At 38.2% G+C, this 19,694-nt stretch overlaps 1 protein-coding gene across 1 annotated transcript; it reads right to left on the reverse strand.

Annotated features, from left to right (window-relative positions):
- Nucleotides 1-1,869: 1,869 nt before the first annotated feature.
- LOC126782391 (receptor-like serine/threonine-protein kinase SD1-8) lies at nucleotides 1,870-19,155 on the reverse strand. The gene is made up of 9 exons (XM_050507630.1): nucleotides 18,623-19,155; nucleotides 17,661-18,389; nucleotides 17,205-17,315; nucleotides 16,794-17,026; nucleotides 13,994-14,207; nucleotides 13,646-13,883; nucleotides 13,281-13,431; nucleotides 12,674-13,191; nucleotides 1,870-2,077 (listed from the first exon to the last, which is right to left on the reverse strand). Exons 1-8 carry the CDS (start codon nucleotides 19,044-19,046, stop codon nucleotides 12,883-12,885), a joined length of 2,409 nt encoding a protein of 802 aa, XP_050363587.1. The 5' UTR covers nucleotides 19,047-19,155; the 3' UTR covers nucleotides 1,870-2,077; nucleotides 12,674-12,882.
- Between the last annotated feature and the right edge of the window lie 539 nt (nucleotides 19,156-19,694).

Consider the following 19,694-nt stretch of genomic DNA (forward strand, 5'->3'; position numbering starts at 1 on the left):
TAATAAAATTTATTTTATTTTATTTTATATGATTAATACAATTAATTTAAATTTAAATTAGTTACTATAATAAATTATTATTTTCAGGATTAAAATTAGGAATGAATTAAAGAAAATAATCCATGTGTGTGTATCAACCTCACTATATTTATCTATTTGACAACACTCTTGATTGATCGTTTTTGCCTTTAAGTTATTCAACATAAGAGGTAGATGAATTCACAGTATCATTGTTTCATTTATTTTTATTTTATTAAATATATACTAACACGTCAAATATGATTGAATGAGAGAAGTGAGGAACAATAATAATTTCAATTAATATATAATAAAATGTTTGAACTAATTTTTTAATTATGAAAATGACTTATTTTCTTGAAATAATAATCTAATACAAAATTATATTACTTAAACATATAATAACAATCTCAAATCTTAATATATAATTTGGATAGTTAAGACCGGTGATATCACATCGATGAATATTTCAACTTTTCAAGGCTAAAATTTTAGCTCTATGGCTATTTTAGCCTTTCGGATTTGAGATGGCCTAAGGAGGCAGAGATCTTTATTTTCATTTGCCAACACGTCAGTCCCCATATGACTATTGTTCTATGGATCTCTTCATTGAGTTCAATTAACTTTTACTTGTTCTTCTTCCTCTAGCGATGGCGGCAATGTACTGTGATTGATCTAGCGCTACAACAAAATCTAAGAACTTTAGACCCGTCTTCACTATCCAAAACAACACGACCCGACTCGATTTTCACTTCCGATTTTGGCCATTTCCAGGAGTCGCACTATTGGTGCAGCTCTGTCACGGCTTAAGTTTCCACCCGACGAGCTTAAATTATAGGATTTATCTGATTGATTCGGAGTATAAGGGGAAGAGTGAGAATCTATAATTTGTAGTATTGATTGTCATTTGCGCGACTCCAGCCATCTACAACGCCGACGTCATCGCTTCGTCCTTAGTTGGGTTCTCCATCTTAACTGGGTTTTTAGCAGATTGTTCTGATGATTCAGAGAGATAGAGAGACTGGGTTTGGAGAGATGGAGAGGGAAGCATGTTTTTTTTGGGTTTTGATTGCAGTCAAATTTTATTTTACACTAAATATAGGTAATAGATCTGTTAGGTCACGTGACTTGCACATGGGTGGTGTACGTGTAACTTGGTGCCTGAATAAGCTCTCGTAAGAGTGTCTGTTGTAGATGAAAATGTAAAGAAGCTAGATGATGATATCCACCAAATTAGAAGAACAAACATGGCTTCAGAACTCACAAGTGCAGTGATGATCACAATTTGAATCAAGCTCTATACCATATAAAGACGGAAACAAATTTGCCGACCATTTTTTTTACCACCCTCATGTTCACCCATTTAGATGAAACCATGTGTCCTAGATTGACTATGGTATAACTATGGTTATTTATATAAATTAATAACACATGATAAAAATAAATCAATAATTAATTTAAGAGTTAATTATGATATAATTATAGTAAATAAATAAACACGTAGTTTTCATCTAGGTAAGTGGCATGACCACATGAGTAATCAAAAAATATGGTTGACAAATTTACTCCCCTTAAAAGACCGCATGGAGCTTAACTGGTTCTTATTTTCCCATGTGTACTTGTCAAAGATGGCTGGTTCGGTGGATCCTTGGGCCTATTGTTAGTCAAATATGAATTACACATGGCTTAATTACAAAAGACAGGTGGAACTAAGGGGTCCCAACTATCGAGTTGTTAATTTTTTTGATAACTCAATTTTTCCCATTAAGTTGTTGAAATTAGAGCAAGACTAGATTGACCAATGACATAATATAGCATTCACAGCAGGTTCCTTGGTCAATTATAACTCTAGTAGTTAAGTCTTAATCACATCTTCCCTGATGAAAATGAAAGATATCTTCCACGGTAGCCGTCAGAAGAGAACACTTAGAGAATCAAAAACACTGGTCACTGAAAGATTCCTAGAGCGTATTGGTGATGTAGCAGGTATATAAACAACACACTTTCTAGACTAAAGCTTGAGAAGAATCTCCAAAGTTCAAACTATCCCCCATTCCCTCTATATTTAGGGCTGGGTTCCGTACATTACCAATTCGTTTTTGTCATTACCATCTACCAACTAATTGTAATTGGTAATGAGAAAATTTGTACCATTACCGACTACTTAAGCCTATGTACCAAGTTTTCGGTATACCGATATTTTCGGTTGGTTCGGTTGGTAATGGGCATTTACCAAGATATAATATCGGCCTAATTAAGTCGAAGGCCCAACCCTAATTTCTTTGCTGACAAAAGAAATTTAAACAAACTTCATAGTTCATACAATAATACGATTACAGATCAAACAAAATGAAATCGAATTTTGCTAACAAATTCAAGGATTGATACGGAATAGCAACATCAATGACTTCACTCTCCTCTTGTGCTAGACATTGGTTTGGACTGAGCTGGAGCTTGTGGCATTCCTTCCTGCCTCATAACTTTGATTGAAAGCATTTTCTGACATGAACCAAAATTATTAGAATCAACTTGTGAAAATATTCAACCAACAGGTAAAGACACCATAAGAATGTCTCATAACCTTGTATAATGCTAGATATACAATATATTTAGTTCAACAGATCATGTATATAATGCTAGATATGCAAATCTAAATATCACAATGTAGAAATAAGCAAGTTCCAGTAATATAAATTTAAAAAAGCTTACCCTTCTCAATTGCCTCCAACTCCAAGTAGACTTTTAAGTCATCTTCTGTAGGAGTATCGTACAAGCTAAAGTTTGGAAGTTCAGCCCTTAACCAATCAGCAGAGCAAACAAGAGCCTCGACCGTTCTAGGTGTCAATGAAGCTCTAAAAGGATCTACAACTCTTGACCCTAAACTGAAGGCATTTTCAGAAGCTACTGTTGAGCAAGGAACAGCAAGGATATCCTTTGCTAACTTTGATAAAATTGGATATACAAATTCATTACCCTTCCACCACTTAGCAATGTCAAAAGTTTTAGCAGTAAGGCTCACATACCTATCCGACAAGTACTGATCAACCTCATTTCGAATGCATTGTGATTGTGCAGACATCCTCTCCCTTGTTATCTCCCTACTTATTTCATCAAGCTCATCTAATTCATCCCCTTCCAATCCTACATCTTCATCAGCAGACTGTTCAGCTTGATCGGCGCCCGCATCTCTTTTATATTCTTCATACATCCTCATCAATATTCTTTTCAAGTTCTCTTCTATTGTCTGAATTGTCGCATAACTTGCATTAACTTTTTTCAAACCTACCCGTGCCCACTGCAACTTGTATCTAGGGTCCAGGACATTCGCTATCATGATGATCTTGTTAATTGACTCGAAACTTCCCCAATACTTATTGAACTTGGACTTCATTGAAGCTGCAACCCTCCTCAAAACATCATCCTCTGAAAGCACAGCCTTGTCAATCTCAGTTTGTAATGTGATCATTTCAACAAACAATAGGTTTGCAGTGATGCTCTTCCATGCACTAAGTTTCAAGGTAGCTGCATAAAACTTCTTTAGAAAGACACAAAATGCTTCTGCATTCCTCCAATCATCATAACATGGAGGTCTAACCCTTTTCTTTCCAGCTTTGTCTTTTTCTTCAAAATAACTCTTGAATGCAGAGTCCTCTTCAGCCATTCTACTAAACGTTGCCTCATACATCAGTGCAGCTTCAAGCATAAGATATGTGCTATTCCATCTTGTAATGACATCTAATGGAACATTAGCGTTTGCCTTGCATTGTTCCAAAATAGCAAACTCCCTGAACTTGTCAAGTCTTTGAGATGAAGATCTAACATACTTAGCACAATTCCATATGGCTGCAACTCCATCCTCTAACTCCTTTAGACCATCCTTCACTATCAAATTGATGATGTGGCATGCACATCTCAAATGCAAAAAGTCTCCATTGAACATCAAAGTTTTGTAAGTTTTAAGCCTTCTTTTCATGTATCCCACAGCCACATCATTGGCACTAGCGTTGTCCACAGTTATTGTAAACACTTTGTTGATCTCCCACTGCCTCAAACATTGCTCTATCATCCTATCAATATCATCCCCTTTGTGACTAGTGATGTTGCAAAAGTTAATAATCCTTTTATGAAGCTTCCAATCGACATCCATAAAATGCACAGTCAAAACCATATAGTTTATGTTCTAAATTGATGTCCAAGTATCGGTAGTGATAGAAACCCATGATTGACTCTCCTTCAGTTGACTCATTAGAATACTCTTCTCCAAGTTGTACTTGTCTAGCACACCCTTTGCAACTTGCTTTCTGTCCATGGGTGTCCAATTAGGCTCTAACTCTTTACAAAAAGCCAGGAATTCTTCTTTCTCCACAAACCGAAATGGGAGTTCATCCTTGATTATCATTTCAATGCACCTATCATCACATCTCTTCTTATTATACTTGTGGTATCCACTCCCTCCACTAACATTACTCTCATTCAACTTTGATTGCTTCGGATCCCTGTTTTCATACATCGGGTGAGAAGTGCACTTCTTGGCATGATTCCACATCGAGCTAGTCCCATTTTTTGATGACTCGCACAACACTTTATCATTACAATGGTTACATATGCACCATTTTGGATCCAAGGTCTATGTTCCTGGGAGCTTGCACCTCGTAAAATGATTCCAAAGAGGGCTTTTGTTGCAGGTTCCTTCCTTTTCTTGGCACAAACTTGTGTAGAAGTTGCTGGAGCATCAAATGGAGGTGGTGGAGGTGCAGCTGGTGGTAGATGCTGCCCTGACAGGGGTGCAATTGTCTCTGCATTTGCAACAGATTGACTTGAAGGGGTTGAACTACTTGCTTGACTCATACCACTCTGTGACCACTCCATATCCTTGTACCTGAAACATTTGGATATATCATTCAAAACCTCGTAACAATAATCAATTCATCAATTCATCACAATGAACATAAGCATTATACCATTATAAAGCATAGGCATTGAGAAACATAACTTTAACTTAACATTTCATTTTCTTATAAACAGCCACAAAAAGAGCACAACAATATCAGAAAAAAGAAACTCAATATAGAACCATAACATAAAAGCATAACAAGATTACACTCGAACTGGATAATTTATATACATCAATCTCAATCACTAAAAAAACCAAACAAGAGAGCAATCCTACATATCTAAACTGCAGTAATATTGTTCTATCATCATTCCTATCTCTGGTCTTAAGCTTAGCATTTCAAAGTAGCCTATTCAGCACAGTGTACATTCTTATAGCTTTATTTCTGTGCCAGTAACTTGTAGGTTGTAGGACTACACTGATCAAACAATCAGAATTCAACAAAGAAACTACTTAGAGAAAACTAAACAAACTAAACATAATGTGTAGTATGAAAATAAACACAGATGTGGGTAGATTCTCATAAAAACACTAATTATCAGTAATGCAGATACGGTCACTTACCTACTTTCATATTGCAAATTTTCAATGTAAGCTACAAATTGTAGATACTATCAACACCAACTAACCAACAAATAAAAAAAACTAACCAATAAATACCTATAATGCATACTGATATAGTAATCAATCTGAAAAAAAAAAACTTATATTACACCAGTTTAGCTAGACAAGCAACATTACTAAGGTGTGAGTTCCACATAGTAACAGAACTAACAAGCTGACAACACATATAATTTGCATAAAATGCCCAAGACACAGAACCAAGGCACATAATGGTCCAAGCATATCTGCCCAAGAACTAGTAGAAATTTTTATTTTCAACAAAAGCACTACTGCCTAAATCATCTATGAAGGAGAAGCAAGTGCTTGTACATGTCTGTATTCTCTAGCTAGCCATCAGAATCCAACAAAGAAACTACTTTTTCACTACAGGGAACAGAGGCTCCGGAAGGATTCCATTGAATTGTGAATAAATTTACTTTATGCTTGTAGAACTTATGTGCTCATGATAATCACTATAGAACTCTATCCGTTAACAGTTACAATCACTGGCTGTTAGATCATATATTAATATTCAACCATAAATAAATATGTGATGCAGTAGAGCAAAGTGAACAAAAAGATATATAAAAACACCTAAAACAAAAACAAAAAAACTTACTTGTGATTGCAATTGTAATTTTTCTTGTTTCAATAAGGATATCTCTGTCTCTACCTGTTAAGTTGTAAAAATAAGAACATCAAACAATGTTGTATATATTGGCCAGGGAGGAACAATCTATGTCTCTACCTAAATGCATGAGCTTTTTATGTTTAATGAGTGAACCTATGTTGATGGTGGAAAGAACTAGAACAAAAAAAATTAGAAGAAGTATCTAAGCATGCACCCATCCCCAAAGACACAGATAAAACCTAGAAAGTGAGACATGACAGAGCCATGCAAAGAAAATCTAATGCTCAAAGTGAAGACTGCAAAGCTACCAGGGAAATTATTGAAGATTAATCATATGCAAGTGCAACATGACTAGTAAGTTTCAGTTCTTTGATCCTTTTCTCAATACATACATAATCTTCTAAAAAATCTTTAATCGAAACTATGGCTCCAAATGGCATCAATATTTGAAAGACGATTTGGACATAGCCAATACAATGCAGGAAACATGGGAACCAGGCCATATACAAACCTCAGACAACAATTTTTCTTCCTTGTTATAAAAATTCGATAGTTCTCCTACAAGTTCTGAATGTTTTCTCTTGGTCAAGTTCTAAATGCATATATTCATACACATAACGCATCATACCACTCACTGAATTTCAAATTGATTATAATGAAGATAAATGGATCTTGGATGCAACAACAGAAACATAAATGCAATCAAAACAACTTGCTTGAATGAAATCAATGAATATAATTGGATTGCTGATGCAACTACAGATACGCAATCAAACTTGCTTGAATCAAGGGAAGAGGTTGGGCAAGTTTCAGGTTCACAAATTGAAAGAGAATGAGAGATCGATTCAGTTTACCTGGGCCCTGATATGGAGAAATGGAGAATGAGTTTATGTCTCTCTGATTCAGTTCAAGAGTTTATGTCTTCACTGGGGCTGGGTGTTCGAGTCTTCGACGAGAATGAGGCGCACAAGTTGGCAATTGTGGGCTGTGTGGTATTAAGATAGGGTGGGTGAGTGTGATTGTGTCTGTGTGAGAGAGATGTGGAAGAAGAGAGGTGAAGTTTCAAAATGGGGATAGATTGATAGATGCGGCAGACAAGAATACGAGTTTGGACTTGGGGACTTAGGAGTAGGGCTGAAATGTTCGACAATTGAGATGGTGTTTGGATATATCAATGGCTAAGATCAATTTATGTAATAATTAATTAAAAAATAAATAATTGTTCTGGGAGAATTACTATTCTACCCTTGTGTGTGTCTTAGCCTAATAGGTTTCCTGTTAGGAGATAGATTAGCATCTCCGTAATAGATAAGGACTCCGAATCCTACGGGATTGTGGTTTTGTAATGCATATATATAGGCCCACATATCATTCAATAATACACAATTATTTCATCCTGAAACACGTTATCAGCACGTGCTCTAAAACCCTGAACTTTTAGAGCCCTAGAAATTTTTTCTCTTCTCCACCGCCGGCCACAGTCGTCTTTGGCCTCCGACATCTTCCCGTCGACGTCCCTCATCGGCGCAGCCCCTGATCACCATCGCTGCTACCTCTGCACGCAGCCCCGCTGCCCCTGCAACACCCCTGCATGCTGCCCCCGCAGCCCCGGGCGCAGCCCCTGCATACTGCCCCCACAGCCCCGCGCGCAGCCCCGCAACGCAGCCCTGCACGCACGCACGCAGCCCTGCACGCACCCCTGCTGCCCCCGCATCGCAGCCCCATGCAGCCCCGCACGCAGCCAGCCCCGCACGCAGATTCTGCCCTGCGGCCCCTGCTGCCCCTGCACGCAGCCCCGCAGGGTATCATCCGCATTCGCTCCGCAAAAACATCTTTTTGCCCCGAAAAACCCCGCATCAGAGTATTCAAAATTGCTCCTCCCGCATATATACGCAATGAACGCGAACTGCACAAGCAAACTCTTCGCTCAAGAGAAGCTACTCCCGTCTTCTCTACCCTTTTGGGCCTTTAAACTATTTCTCTTTTTTCCTTTTTATTTTCCTATTGCTTATTAAATCGTTTATTTGCACGTTTTCGTTTTCTAACTATGTTTCACGTGCTTGCATAGGAAAAGTGATCACTCGTCGTACTATGGTGATGACATTCATGCCGAGATGGATGATACTTTTGTCATTTACATACGATTTTGATCGTATCCTCCCAAGATTTTATGTCATCGGACGAAGATCGAAAAGGAATTCATCAAGCAACTTCATGCATGACAATCGATTTGCAGTGCAATTTAATTATATGCGGTCTATTTGGCAGACCAACAAGTATGTTTTTCTTAAAGTTGCTGCTTTTGAAGAGATATATATATAAATTATCGGGCGCTATTAGCCTTTTTTTCATGTCTTCTTTTCCGGCCTTTCTTATAACGCCGATGAGACCAAAGAGGGATATGATTCCCCTCTTGGTCGACGTTTTTCGTGTAACGGTCCTGGGGGAGTCACGCTATTATTTAAAAAGGAAGATATCGATTTCGTGTAGTCGCCTATGTGCATCGCTGTTTTGGGTGCGATCATGAGAATCGCCGATATGCATCGATTATTTTGTGACCATATACATCACAACCCTTCTAATTCCGGTTACATACTTGAATAGTTTCGATTATCCGAAACCTATACAACCCTCGTTTCTTATGGATGCGTCGTCATCGCGACTGTTATTTGAATGTTTGAGTTTCTTAAACTCATGTTTATAAACGATAATCTCAAGGTCTACGTACTCATTTATTTGAGTTGATTCATTACTCTGATGCAGCACTATTTGTTGACAAAAAGATCCCAAAAATAACGAATTCTATGGGACACACTTAAAAGTGATTTAATGAACGTTTATGACGACGTATTACCAGAGTTGACCTTGAAACATGCTCCACATCCGAAAAACACATGTCATTTATTGGCACCTGTATCTATTTCTTGAGGGAATTTTGGAGATGGAAACGTAACATTCTTCCATTCTCAAGTAAGCACATTTTTGAGCCTCAGGCTAAGGCTCCGCCCAATCAGATATGCAAGATTTTGTTGCTACAGACTTTTGATTAGTCAATCTATTTTGACTATGTCTTCTGCTTACTATTTTTCAAGTATGACGTTGGCATTGCCATGATTATTGCTCGACTTTAGCTTAAGTCGTCTATTGGAATTGGAAGTTTGTTTGTGTTGTATTAAATATTGGCATATTCTATAAAATTTCTCGTATTTCTTGTTTACAAGATTGACTCGTGAGAATTTTATTTGCCTTGGTCACACGTCGTCTATAAAATTTTATTTGCCATAAGTCGTCTATAAAATTTCTCGTATTTCTTGGTCACACATCGCTTTTCTTTCCACAAGAAACGCTGCATTCGCTAAAGTTTTTAGCTATGATCATCATACTAAGGGCTCACCACCCTTCCCATCCTCTCAAATCTATTTGATTGGATACCGTTGGAGAGTTCACCTCCACGACTTTGATGATTTCGTTTTGCATATCTACTGGGATCGTCGTTGAACATATTATTCCTCATGTTCATTCACTGCACGATCTAGCAGAGCTCGGACTTGGTTATGGGTACTAACCTGCCGATTTTTGCATGGAGATATGTAATGATGTTGCATGCAGCGACACTTATTCGTTTTAGACCCACAACTTGCCAAGCGTTTAGTGCGTACCAGATGGTTACTGGATACGATCCCAACGTTCTTTTCCTTAAACGCCTATTTGGTTAAAGTTGTTTATGTGCCTCTATTGTAGTTATCTCAATAGGTCTACTTGAAACGATTAAGTATTCTGGTTGGTTATGATTTATGAATCACCAACACTTGTCCGCTATTTCCAATCTACAACCGTTGATCTCTATCCTGCGATATTAGCAGACGGTCACTTTGATGAGACATACTTCCCGTCGTTAGGGGGAGATATGGAATGCTCCCATTCCGGTTTTAACACCAGGAATTGACGTGGTGTGGCACTATGTCTCATTAAGATCCCGCACTACTCAAAGTGAGTAAATGTGCAACGCATTATCGACCTCCAGAAAGTCAAAAATTTGATGCTCAATGACTTTACTGATATTGCGAAAGTGACGAGATCGCACATAAATGTTGTGATGTACCGGTAAGGTTGGGACTCTCAGAATATGGGAGAATTTCATATGACCTGGTCCTAGCACCGTTGGCACCATCCCTGACAGTGGGAAGGAAGCCGGCGATGGCACCATCGTACGCTGTGGTGTTGTCGGCGCCCGTGGTATTGTACCACAAAACAAGGGCGGCAAACACAAAGATGGACTAGTAAGGGTCATAGCTTCAGTCTTGGCTCCTGCCTAGATGAGGGGGAGACCATTATTCTCTGGTATCAAAACTAGAAAGAAGCGAAGTGCGTAGGCACAAGTATTTCGCCCATCATCAAGAGATATTCTCTAAACATGTGTATCAACTAAGTTTCTGTGGGACGCTACAGACTCCTTTTGTTGATGTTAGAGAAGAATAGAAATCTCACGAATTGATCGTATACAGCGCGCGCGCTTGTTTAATGTATTGATCTCCCATGATTGATGATGTATTCGCTTATGCCCTTATTCCGTTGTAAATCATCAACGATGAGTAACTTGACCGAAGTGGAAAGAATCAATACAGGCTGAACTAGACTTGTTATGTTGGTCGTTGTTCGTAAGTGTAATGAGAAAGATGAGGTCATGCAATATATGCAGGACTTATGGCGCAAAGATTGTCTCATTATCCTAGTATTGAGTACGATGAGTTATATTCTCTCGTTATGGACATAATTTCTTTCCGCTAATTGATCAGTAGTAGTGTCCATGAAAACTGATTTGCAGCATATGATAGTGGTCATAGAATATCTGTAAAGGGATCTTGACGCAGATATGAGAGTGCCCGAGGGACTTTAAATGCCTTCAGACCACGGAGAGATTATGTAATCAGATTGCGACGTTCGAGAGAACGTAGTACAATCGGTTGCAAGAACTCATACCCATATGTGTTCATATAAAGCTAATTCTTGATTCTCTATTCCGTCTAAGTATAGATGATGAAGAGATTCAATGAGCTATACATTCATACATGTTAGTGTTGTTGGGACACTATTGCTTTCATTATGACGTGATTAACTATGCGCCTATGCATTGTCATTGGACTTGCATTGCTTCTTTGACATGGGTTTAGTTCTACACTTAATGAACCAACACAAATCCTATCCGCACCAACGCCGCCAGCAGCTCCAGCAACATCAACGTACGCCTTGGTATAGCAGTCGACACTGGTAGCGTAGAGGATGCGTACGGTTCCGTCTTGGACCAAAATCAGTCCTTCATTGGTCCATTCCCCCATTCTTTTCGCGAAAGACACATTAAATGTGACAAATCAGAATCTGTCCAGTTTCGTAGGTCAACTTCAACGAGACCTACAGGACAGCTCTCTCAATGAAATATGGTGAAATTGGTACCGTTGGAAAGGTCTATGTGTCTACTTTCCAGGGACACCAACCTTTCGTTCATAGCTATCATATTGAGTGAGTTATGGCCGTTTTAGCAAAGTAGGACAGTCATGTCCGGAAATTTGCAAGTCAGTCAATTTCAACAGAGTATTGTGAACTTCTCCGATCGGATGAGGTTGTGAATCTTATGTCACTGGAAAGCCACGGGTGTCTACTTTTCAGAACATTTTATGGTTCGCTAATACCTATTTTGACGAAGAAGTTATGGCCATTTAAGTGAGTGAAGGTCATTCTATCCGAGAATCTGATTTTCATTGCAAACTCTCATTTTGAGTTGTTATGCAATCTTGTTTCCTAAGATCTAAGTTTGGCTAAGTATAGCATGTATGATCTAAGGATGTGTGGCTAGATTAATGATTAATCATTGGCCCAAGACTACGTTTGAGAAGCATGTAATGAACGTTGTATACGTTGTTCTTTGTACTCCATGATTATGGCACTAATCAGGGGGAGTTGTTTTGTAGACTTCAGGGGGAGTCTAGCTCACATGATGCTATCAAATGTAGACGGTGCGTTGTGCTCTTTTTCCCTTCGATCAAGCTTTTGTTTTTACCCAAGAGGTTTTTTTTTTGCTTGACAAGGTTTTTACCGAGGCAACGATATGTGCACCATGCAACCTAGGCATGCGACACAAGGGGGAGTGTTCTGGGAGAATTACTATTCTACCCTTGTGTGTGTCTTAGCCTAATAGGTTTCCGGTTAGGAGATAGATTAGCATCTCCGTAATAGATAAGGACTCCGAATCCTACGGGATTGTGGTTTTGTAATGCCTATATATAGGCCCCCATATCATTCAATAATACACAATTATTTCATCCTGAAACAATAATTAAATATAAGAAACTCGTTGGTACGGTATTACCAACTTTTGCCAAAATCATTACCGTTACCGTGCCAACTTATGGAAGTTGGTTCGGTATTACCGTACCGAAATATCGGTTACCAATATACTTGGTAACCAACTTAGTTGGTTCGGCTAGTAATGGTTGGTTCGGTTTTGTTTGGCTCATTTTTGCTAGACCTACCTATATTGCCATTGAAGAGGGTAATGATAAAGAGTAAAGACACATCAGTCGGCAAATCTGAAATCTCAACGTCTTCTCAGGTCATGCATTTTCTTTCGTGTTGGTTACAACTTACAAGTTCTACTGTACAAGGATAACAACCTCTTTTCTTTTTCTAAGATAAGGATAACAAGCTATTAAGCCTTCACTAGGGTGAAGTCTAAATATTGCTACCTTGCATGCACTTGTGAAATGGTCAAATCATTTTGAGAGTAATGTCTTTGCCTACTTGCAGATGAATCTGCATCAGTGGAACTTAGCTGACACAGAAATGCAGGCTCTTTAGGAAACGGCAGAGCAAATGACTGATTGCTTAGCAGAGAAACTACATCAGACATGGTTGGTCGATCGATAGCTCTTTCTTGCACGCACAGAAGACCCATCTGTATGTATCTGATAACTTCGTTGTTCGAACAAGAAGCATGCAGTGTCGAATCCATCAACTCCATGCCAGCACCTTCTCTCCACAAAGTCCAAGCCTAAAATAAACAAATTTCTAAGGGTCTCAGAAATAAATGCATGAACACAGAACTAGAGAATGGATAAGTTCAGGAAAAGAACTGCTTACTTTGCCTAGTAAGTTCAGGGTATGATCGGCTTCAAAGAAGGCAATATTCTTCTTGCCACTTATAATTTCTAATAGGATCACCCCGAAGCTAAACACATCGGATTTTTCAGAAAAGAGACCATCCATGGCATACTCCGGTGACATGTAACCACTAAAAATCAGACAAAAGGCATTAGAAAAGGAGTGAAAGTTGGACTAATATATTTTACAAAATTTTAAACTTATGATGGATCCAAGTTTAAATAGAGACGCTCTCAGTAATGTGTTGGTAAATGCAGTAGAGGTGATTTTGTTGTAAACTAAGACCAAACAATATGAGTATGTATGTCTCCAGAACAATTTACATACAAGAACCATATACTTACAATGTCCCAACAATCCGGCTTGTTTTGCCTCTAGTGTCATTGTCTCCGAAAATCCTTGCCATGCCAAAATCAGAGATCTTTGGGTTCATGTCACTGTCCAACAGGATATTGCTGGTCTTTAAATCACGGTGAATGATCCTTAATCGGGAGTATTTGTGAAGATATAGAAGGCCTTGAGCTATCCCTTCCACGATATGCACGCGCTTTCTCCAGTCCAAAACTAAACGTTTGGTTGAATCTGCACAAATTCCTCCCAAAATGTAAACTTCAACAAACATATGGGAAGAGGATCACAAGAAAAGGAAGCATATAGTACATGTGGCATGCTAAAGGAGATCATGTACTAACCAAAAATGAAAAAGTCTAGGCTTTTGTTGGGCATGTACTCGTAAACTAGTATACTTTCTTCTGCTTCTATGCAGCATCCCAAAAGCCTAACCAAGTTCCTGTGTTGGAGCTTACAAATCACTGAGACTTCATTTTTGAATTCCACTGACCCTTGGCGGGAAACTTTGGACAGTCTTTTCACTGCAATTTCTTGTCCTTCTACTAGGAGCTTACCCTGTTTCCATAATGTAAAAAACATATTAGAGGTAAGAAAATGTAATCACATCGACAAATAAAGTGCAGGGAATTTGTTTCCTGACAGACTTTTCCGTGATAAATATTGCTGCAATGTCATTCTGGTCATTGATTGGTGAACTCATTTTTGTATAAATTGTGTCAGATTGACATCTCAGAAAACATAACATGATCATTATCTGGTAAAAAAAGCTTTACAAAAGAAGAACTGAAACCTTGCCTTAGAGCATCCGCACCCATAAATTGCATTTGCTCAAGCAAATGGTAGGGCCAGAAGCAAATTTTGCTTCAAGCAAATCGATTTCATATTTTGCTCAAGCAAATCGATTTTTTCACACACCCATTTACAATTTGTTTGAGCAATTCAATTTTGTCTTGTTGTGTAATAATTAATTTTTTTTATCAGATATATTTACAACCAATAATAATGTGCCACGTGTCATTATCGACTCGATATTATTCAAAATTTCCGATAAGATTTTCGACTAATAGATAATTGACACGTGTCACTACCACGTGTCATTGTCGCTAAAATAATTGGAGCAGATTTCCGATAAGATTTTCGACTAGTAGAGAATTGACACGTGTCACTGTCAGCAAAATAATTGGACCAAATTTCTGATAAGATTTTCGACCAATTTGCTATAAAAACGTCTAATATCACTCATTATAACTCATCCTTCAATCTAAACACTTAGCAACATTTCCTTGTTCATCACTCTGATGAATCCTTTCAGCTTTCACAATTTTTTCAGGCGGAGACAACGTCAACAAGAAGAGGATGACGATATGGAGCAATCATTCGTGAATCAGGTGGTCATGGCGGAAGCACAACACGGAGAAAAATCAACTTAGATGCAAAAAATAAAGTTTACTGGGGTTAGTAAAATTTTTACTAAAGTTTACTAGAGGTAGTAAACTTCTACTGGGGGTATTAAACTTGAAAAAGAGTATTTCTAAAGGCCATAACACACCTTAAAACGGAGAAAAATCAACTTAGATGCAAAAAATAAAGTTTACTGGGGTTAGTAAAATTTTTACTAAAGTTTACTAGAGGTAGTAAACTTCTACTGGGGGTATTAAACTTGAAAAAGAGTATTTCTAAAGGCCATAACACACCTTAAAACGGAGAAAAATCAACTTAGATGCAAAAAATAAAGTTTACTGGGGTTAGTAAAATTTTTACTAAAGTTTACTAGAGGTAGTAAACTTCTACTGGGGGTATTAAACTTGAAAAAGAGTATTTCTAAAGGCCATAACACACCTTAAAACGGAGAAAAATCAACTTAGATGCAAAAAATAAAGTTTACTGGGGTTAGTAAAATTTTTACTAAAGTTTACTAGAGGTAGTAAACTTCTACTGGGGGTATTAAACTTGAAAAAGAGTATTTCTAAAGGCCATAACACACCTTAAAACGGAGAAAAATCAACTTAGATGCAAAAAATAAAGTTTACTGGGGTTAGTAAAATTTTTACTAAAGTTTACTAGAGGTAGTAAACTTCTACTGGGGGTATTAAACTTGAAAAAGAGTATTTCTAAAGGCCATAACACACCTTAAAACGGAGAAAAATCAACTTAGATGCAAAAAATAAAGTTTACTGGGGTTAGTAAAATTTTTACTAAAGTTTACTAGAGGTAGTAAACTTCTACTGGGGGTATTAAACTTGAAAAAGAGTATTTCTAAAGGCCATAACACACCTTAAAACGGAGAAAAATCAACTTAGATGCAAAAAATAGTAGCTTGAACTTGTTGTAGTGAGAAGCGAGCGCGATTCGGGTCCTTGGCTCCTTCGGAGGTTTCTCACCCGGTGCTAGCACCCAATTTTGCATATAATCGCCATGAATTGTCTCCCACAATTTGTCCCTCTTTTGTTTGTTACCGTCATATTCATCAATGCTATGACGGACAAAAGAAATGCACATTTGTAAATCTTCGGAAGGAAGCCAATGGGTGCCCATTGTTTGAGAAAAAAATGCTAAACGAAAAGAGAGAGGAGATACGAAAAGAGAGAGGAGATGGAGGAAGATGTGAAATTTGTTGTGCACAAATTGGTGTGAGTTCATAACAAATTGAAGTAGTATTTATAGGCAATTTTTTGGGAGAATTTTGAAATTTTGGGGATTTTTTTACAATTTTTTGGGTTTATTTCCGTTATGATCAAATAGTAGCCGTTGCCAATTAATTCTGACCGTTGGATCGAAATTTCAGATTCAAAATGGAAGGCCCAGATCAATTGGACCGTTGGCCAATCTGCTTGACACGTGGCAGCCATTCATTGGCTCGATTTTTTTTTTGGCGCGTGCGTTGCACGCGCCTAACATAAAAAAAATTCGCCCGCGCCTGACGTCACCCACGGGCGGTGGGCTCCGCCAGGCGATCGAGCAAACGCCGGAGCAAAATTTGCTCGAGCGATCGGACGAGCACCGCGGCTGGGTTGACTGGGCGAGCAGCTCGCCTCCTCCTGCTCGCCGGTGCGAGCCTCCCCTTCTCCTGCTCGAGCTCCTCCGGCTGGTCCCTCCTCCTGCTCGAGCACGCCGGCAAAATTGCTCGCCGCTGCGGATGCTCTTATAGACAGGCCCGTATCCACCTTCCCCAAGTTTATTAGACTCAGCAAAGTAATTTGTTGCATTCTGAATTGTAGAAAAACTAAACAAGGGCAGATCTTGATCCTTCTGCCTGCCTAATTCCATTTTATGTGCACCTCTAAGTGCATTCTGTTGAACTGGTGACACATTAGTTGTCATTTGGAATAAGCTCACTTGTCCCAAATTGATAATGCCTTCTGGTACTGAATCTTCTGTTGACATTAACACGAGGTTGCTCTTTTTCAATAGGAAAAAATGATAGGCATGACGTGTCAGACAATTTTAGGAGAGATCTCTGCACACTTTCTTTAGAATCCAATAGTGTACATGAATTCTGTAAGAGGGTGCAAATAGTTCCCCATTAGATCCAACAATCAAACTAACTCTAACCTTTGTGTCCCTTTCTCCAATGCAGATAGCAGCATAAGGAAACTGCAATAAGAACCAAGAGGAAAGCCAAAGGAACTGCGAGAGCTAACCCGAGTTTCCACTTCCTATTACCTGAAAGAGTGAAGAAGAGGCCAGCATTTTGTTGGTAAGTTGTATATAACCTATCTTTCTTTCTTTTTTTTTTTTTTTTGACAAACATAACCTATCTTTTTAGTTACAACACATGAAGGAGCTGTAGGTACTAAGTTTCAGTAATACAATAAATTTAAGAAATTAAAAGGATTTGCGTGAACAACAACCAAATTTTTTTTTTTCAAATCAAGTGATGAGGTCATAACCAGAATTCTTCCAAAGTCAACTAATTGGCTTCACAACCAGAACCACGCTACCGAAAAAAGCTTTAGTTTTGTTCGCAAATTTGCAAAGTTTTTTTTAAAGAATTATTTACTGACATACCATTTGTAGCCACAGTACCGCGGATGTGAATAATCCCTGGCCCTTTTACTATGGTCTTCAATAGGTCCTGCTTACTCCCATAATAAAGTTGGCACTCTTGATCACTTTGCTGTGAAGCAAATGCAGTGCAACTACAATTGCTCTTGCAAAACGTTTCACAATCACTACCCCCCATATTAATGGCACCAATGTTAAACGTAGAAGGCAGTGATCCCTTAACTTCTGAAAAGCTATCACCATCCTCACACATAGATGGTAGGGATGTCAAGCACCTCCCTGTTGAATTATCGCACAGGGCATGACTCACAGAAGAAATCTTCCCATCCACCATAAAATACTGATCTAACGTTCCCCTGGAAGCCATCACGAACCAGACCAGGTCATACTTCTTATTGCCACTAAAATTAAAGTACGCTTCATCTGCAGTTGAATGGCGACTAAAATTGTAGTCATTTTCACTTGATGAGTTATCAAAAATAAACCACAGTTCATGTCCATTCCAAAACCCAATATCCATTTGAACATTATCTCCTCGCCAAACCTGCATTGTTGTTAAATTGATCCTATCCGTGGATAAGGTGAAAAGGCCACGAGCAGGGTTTTGGGGGCCTACCCAAGATACAAACGCGTGAAAGTTTGGTTGGTTAGTGTTTAGCGCAGACCAACCGAGTTTCATCCCAGGAAGATAAGTATCAGTTGGATTATCAAAACTTTGCCATAGAACAATACCTGTACAAACAAGACATTTAACTGTTGAAGGTCTGAAGTAAACATGTCATGGCAATCGAAAGAATTTATATATGTATATTCTGCCGAGTAGTAAACATGAAGATGAAGATGTTCATGAAGAATTTATATATGTATATTCTGAAGTAAACATGAAGATGTTGTATCAAAATATACTAGTTTGAAATAGAAACAGTAGAAAAACTATTAAGACATTATCAAAATTGAGACCATACCTGATTTTTCGTCTTTAAGGACAAAATTTCCAGTATCAAGAAGTGTCGCAGTTGTGTTTATGGCCGTGGCAACACTTTCAGAATTGAGTAGCCAAGGAACTCGACGTCTATCCGTGTAAACCAGATTCCCAGATCGTATATGAAGAATACCTGAGGAATCTGACATGGGAATTTCACGGTTTCCAACCCAGACAACATTGTTCTTATCGGCTTTGAACCAAATGCCGATATAATGATTGCCAGAAAAGTCATCACTGAAGAAGCCAAGCTCAAAAGTCCTACCAGCTGAAACCAAGGTTTGATTGTTTGTTAGTGTTTCTTCGGGTGTGAGTGTATCAGTTAATGCATGAGATGAGAGCAAAAAGAAGGTACGGGATGATATCAAACAAATAATAAGAAGAAACTCTCTTTTGATGCTGGCCATTGTCTTTAACAGAGACAATGTGCACAGCGAAGCTGATAAATATTCAGGCTAGATGTCCAGATGAAGACTCAACCAGATGGGAGATACCTAACTGTATCTCTTTCTTTGATTTTTAAATTATAATATGTTTTTCCTGCATCCTACATCCTACATGTTCTGTTTGTTAGTCAACTGTGATGTGCTTTACTGGTTCTACGTGTGAAAAGATTTGGAAACAAATTTATTGACCACTATTTATTTATTTATTTATTTTGTGTAACGTGTTGTGATATTCCATCCTTCCAAGAAATAAAATATCATTGGAACGTAATGGAAACTCTTTGAGCATAAACGCATAATGGTAGGGTATTACTCGGAGTTATGCCAAAAACAGCTGACCGCCCATATAAATTAAAATTAGCTATTTTATCAGCCATCTGTAGATATGCCTAAATCTAATATAGGAGAAACAACGCCCATCAATTCTCATTAATATGAAGTTTGATAGCCACCAGTTCCTAGTTCTTTAGTCTATAACACCCACTTTCGTGTTGAATCCTCTAACCATGAATACATAGATTATAAAAATGTATTTCAACGAAAATTCCTGAAGCCTAATGGTCAAAGTCAAGTATTCATATTATCTAAATCTAATTGAGTCAACTAAGA

Source organism: Argentina anserina, chromosome 2 (genome assembly GCF_933775445.1).
Source record: "Argentina anserina chromosome 2, drPotAnse1.1, whole genome shotgun sequence".
In the NCBI taxonomy this organism is placed as follows: Eukaryota; Viridiplantae; Streptophyta; class Magnoliopsida; order Rosales; family Rosaceae; genus Argentina; species Argentina anserina.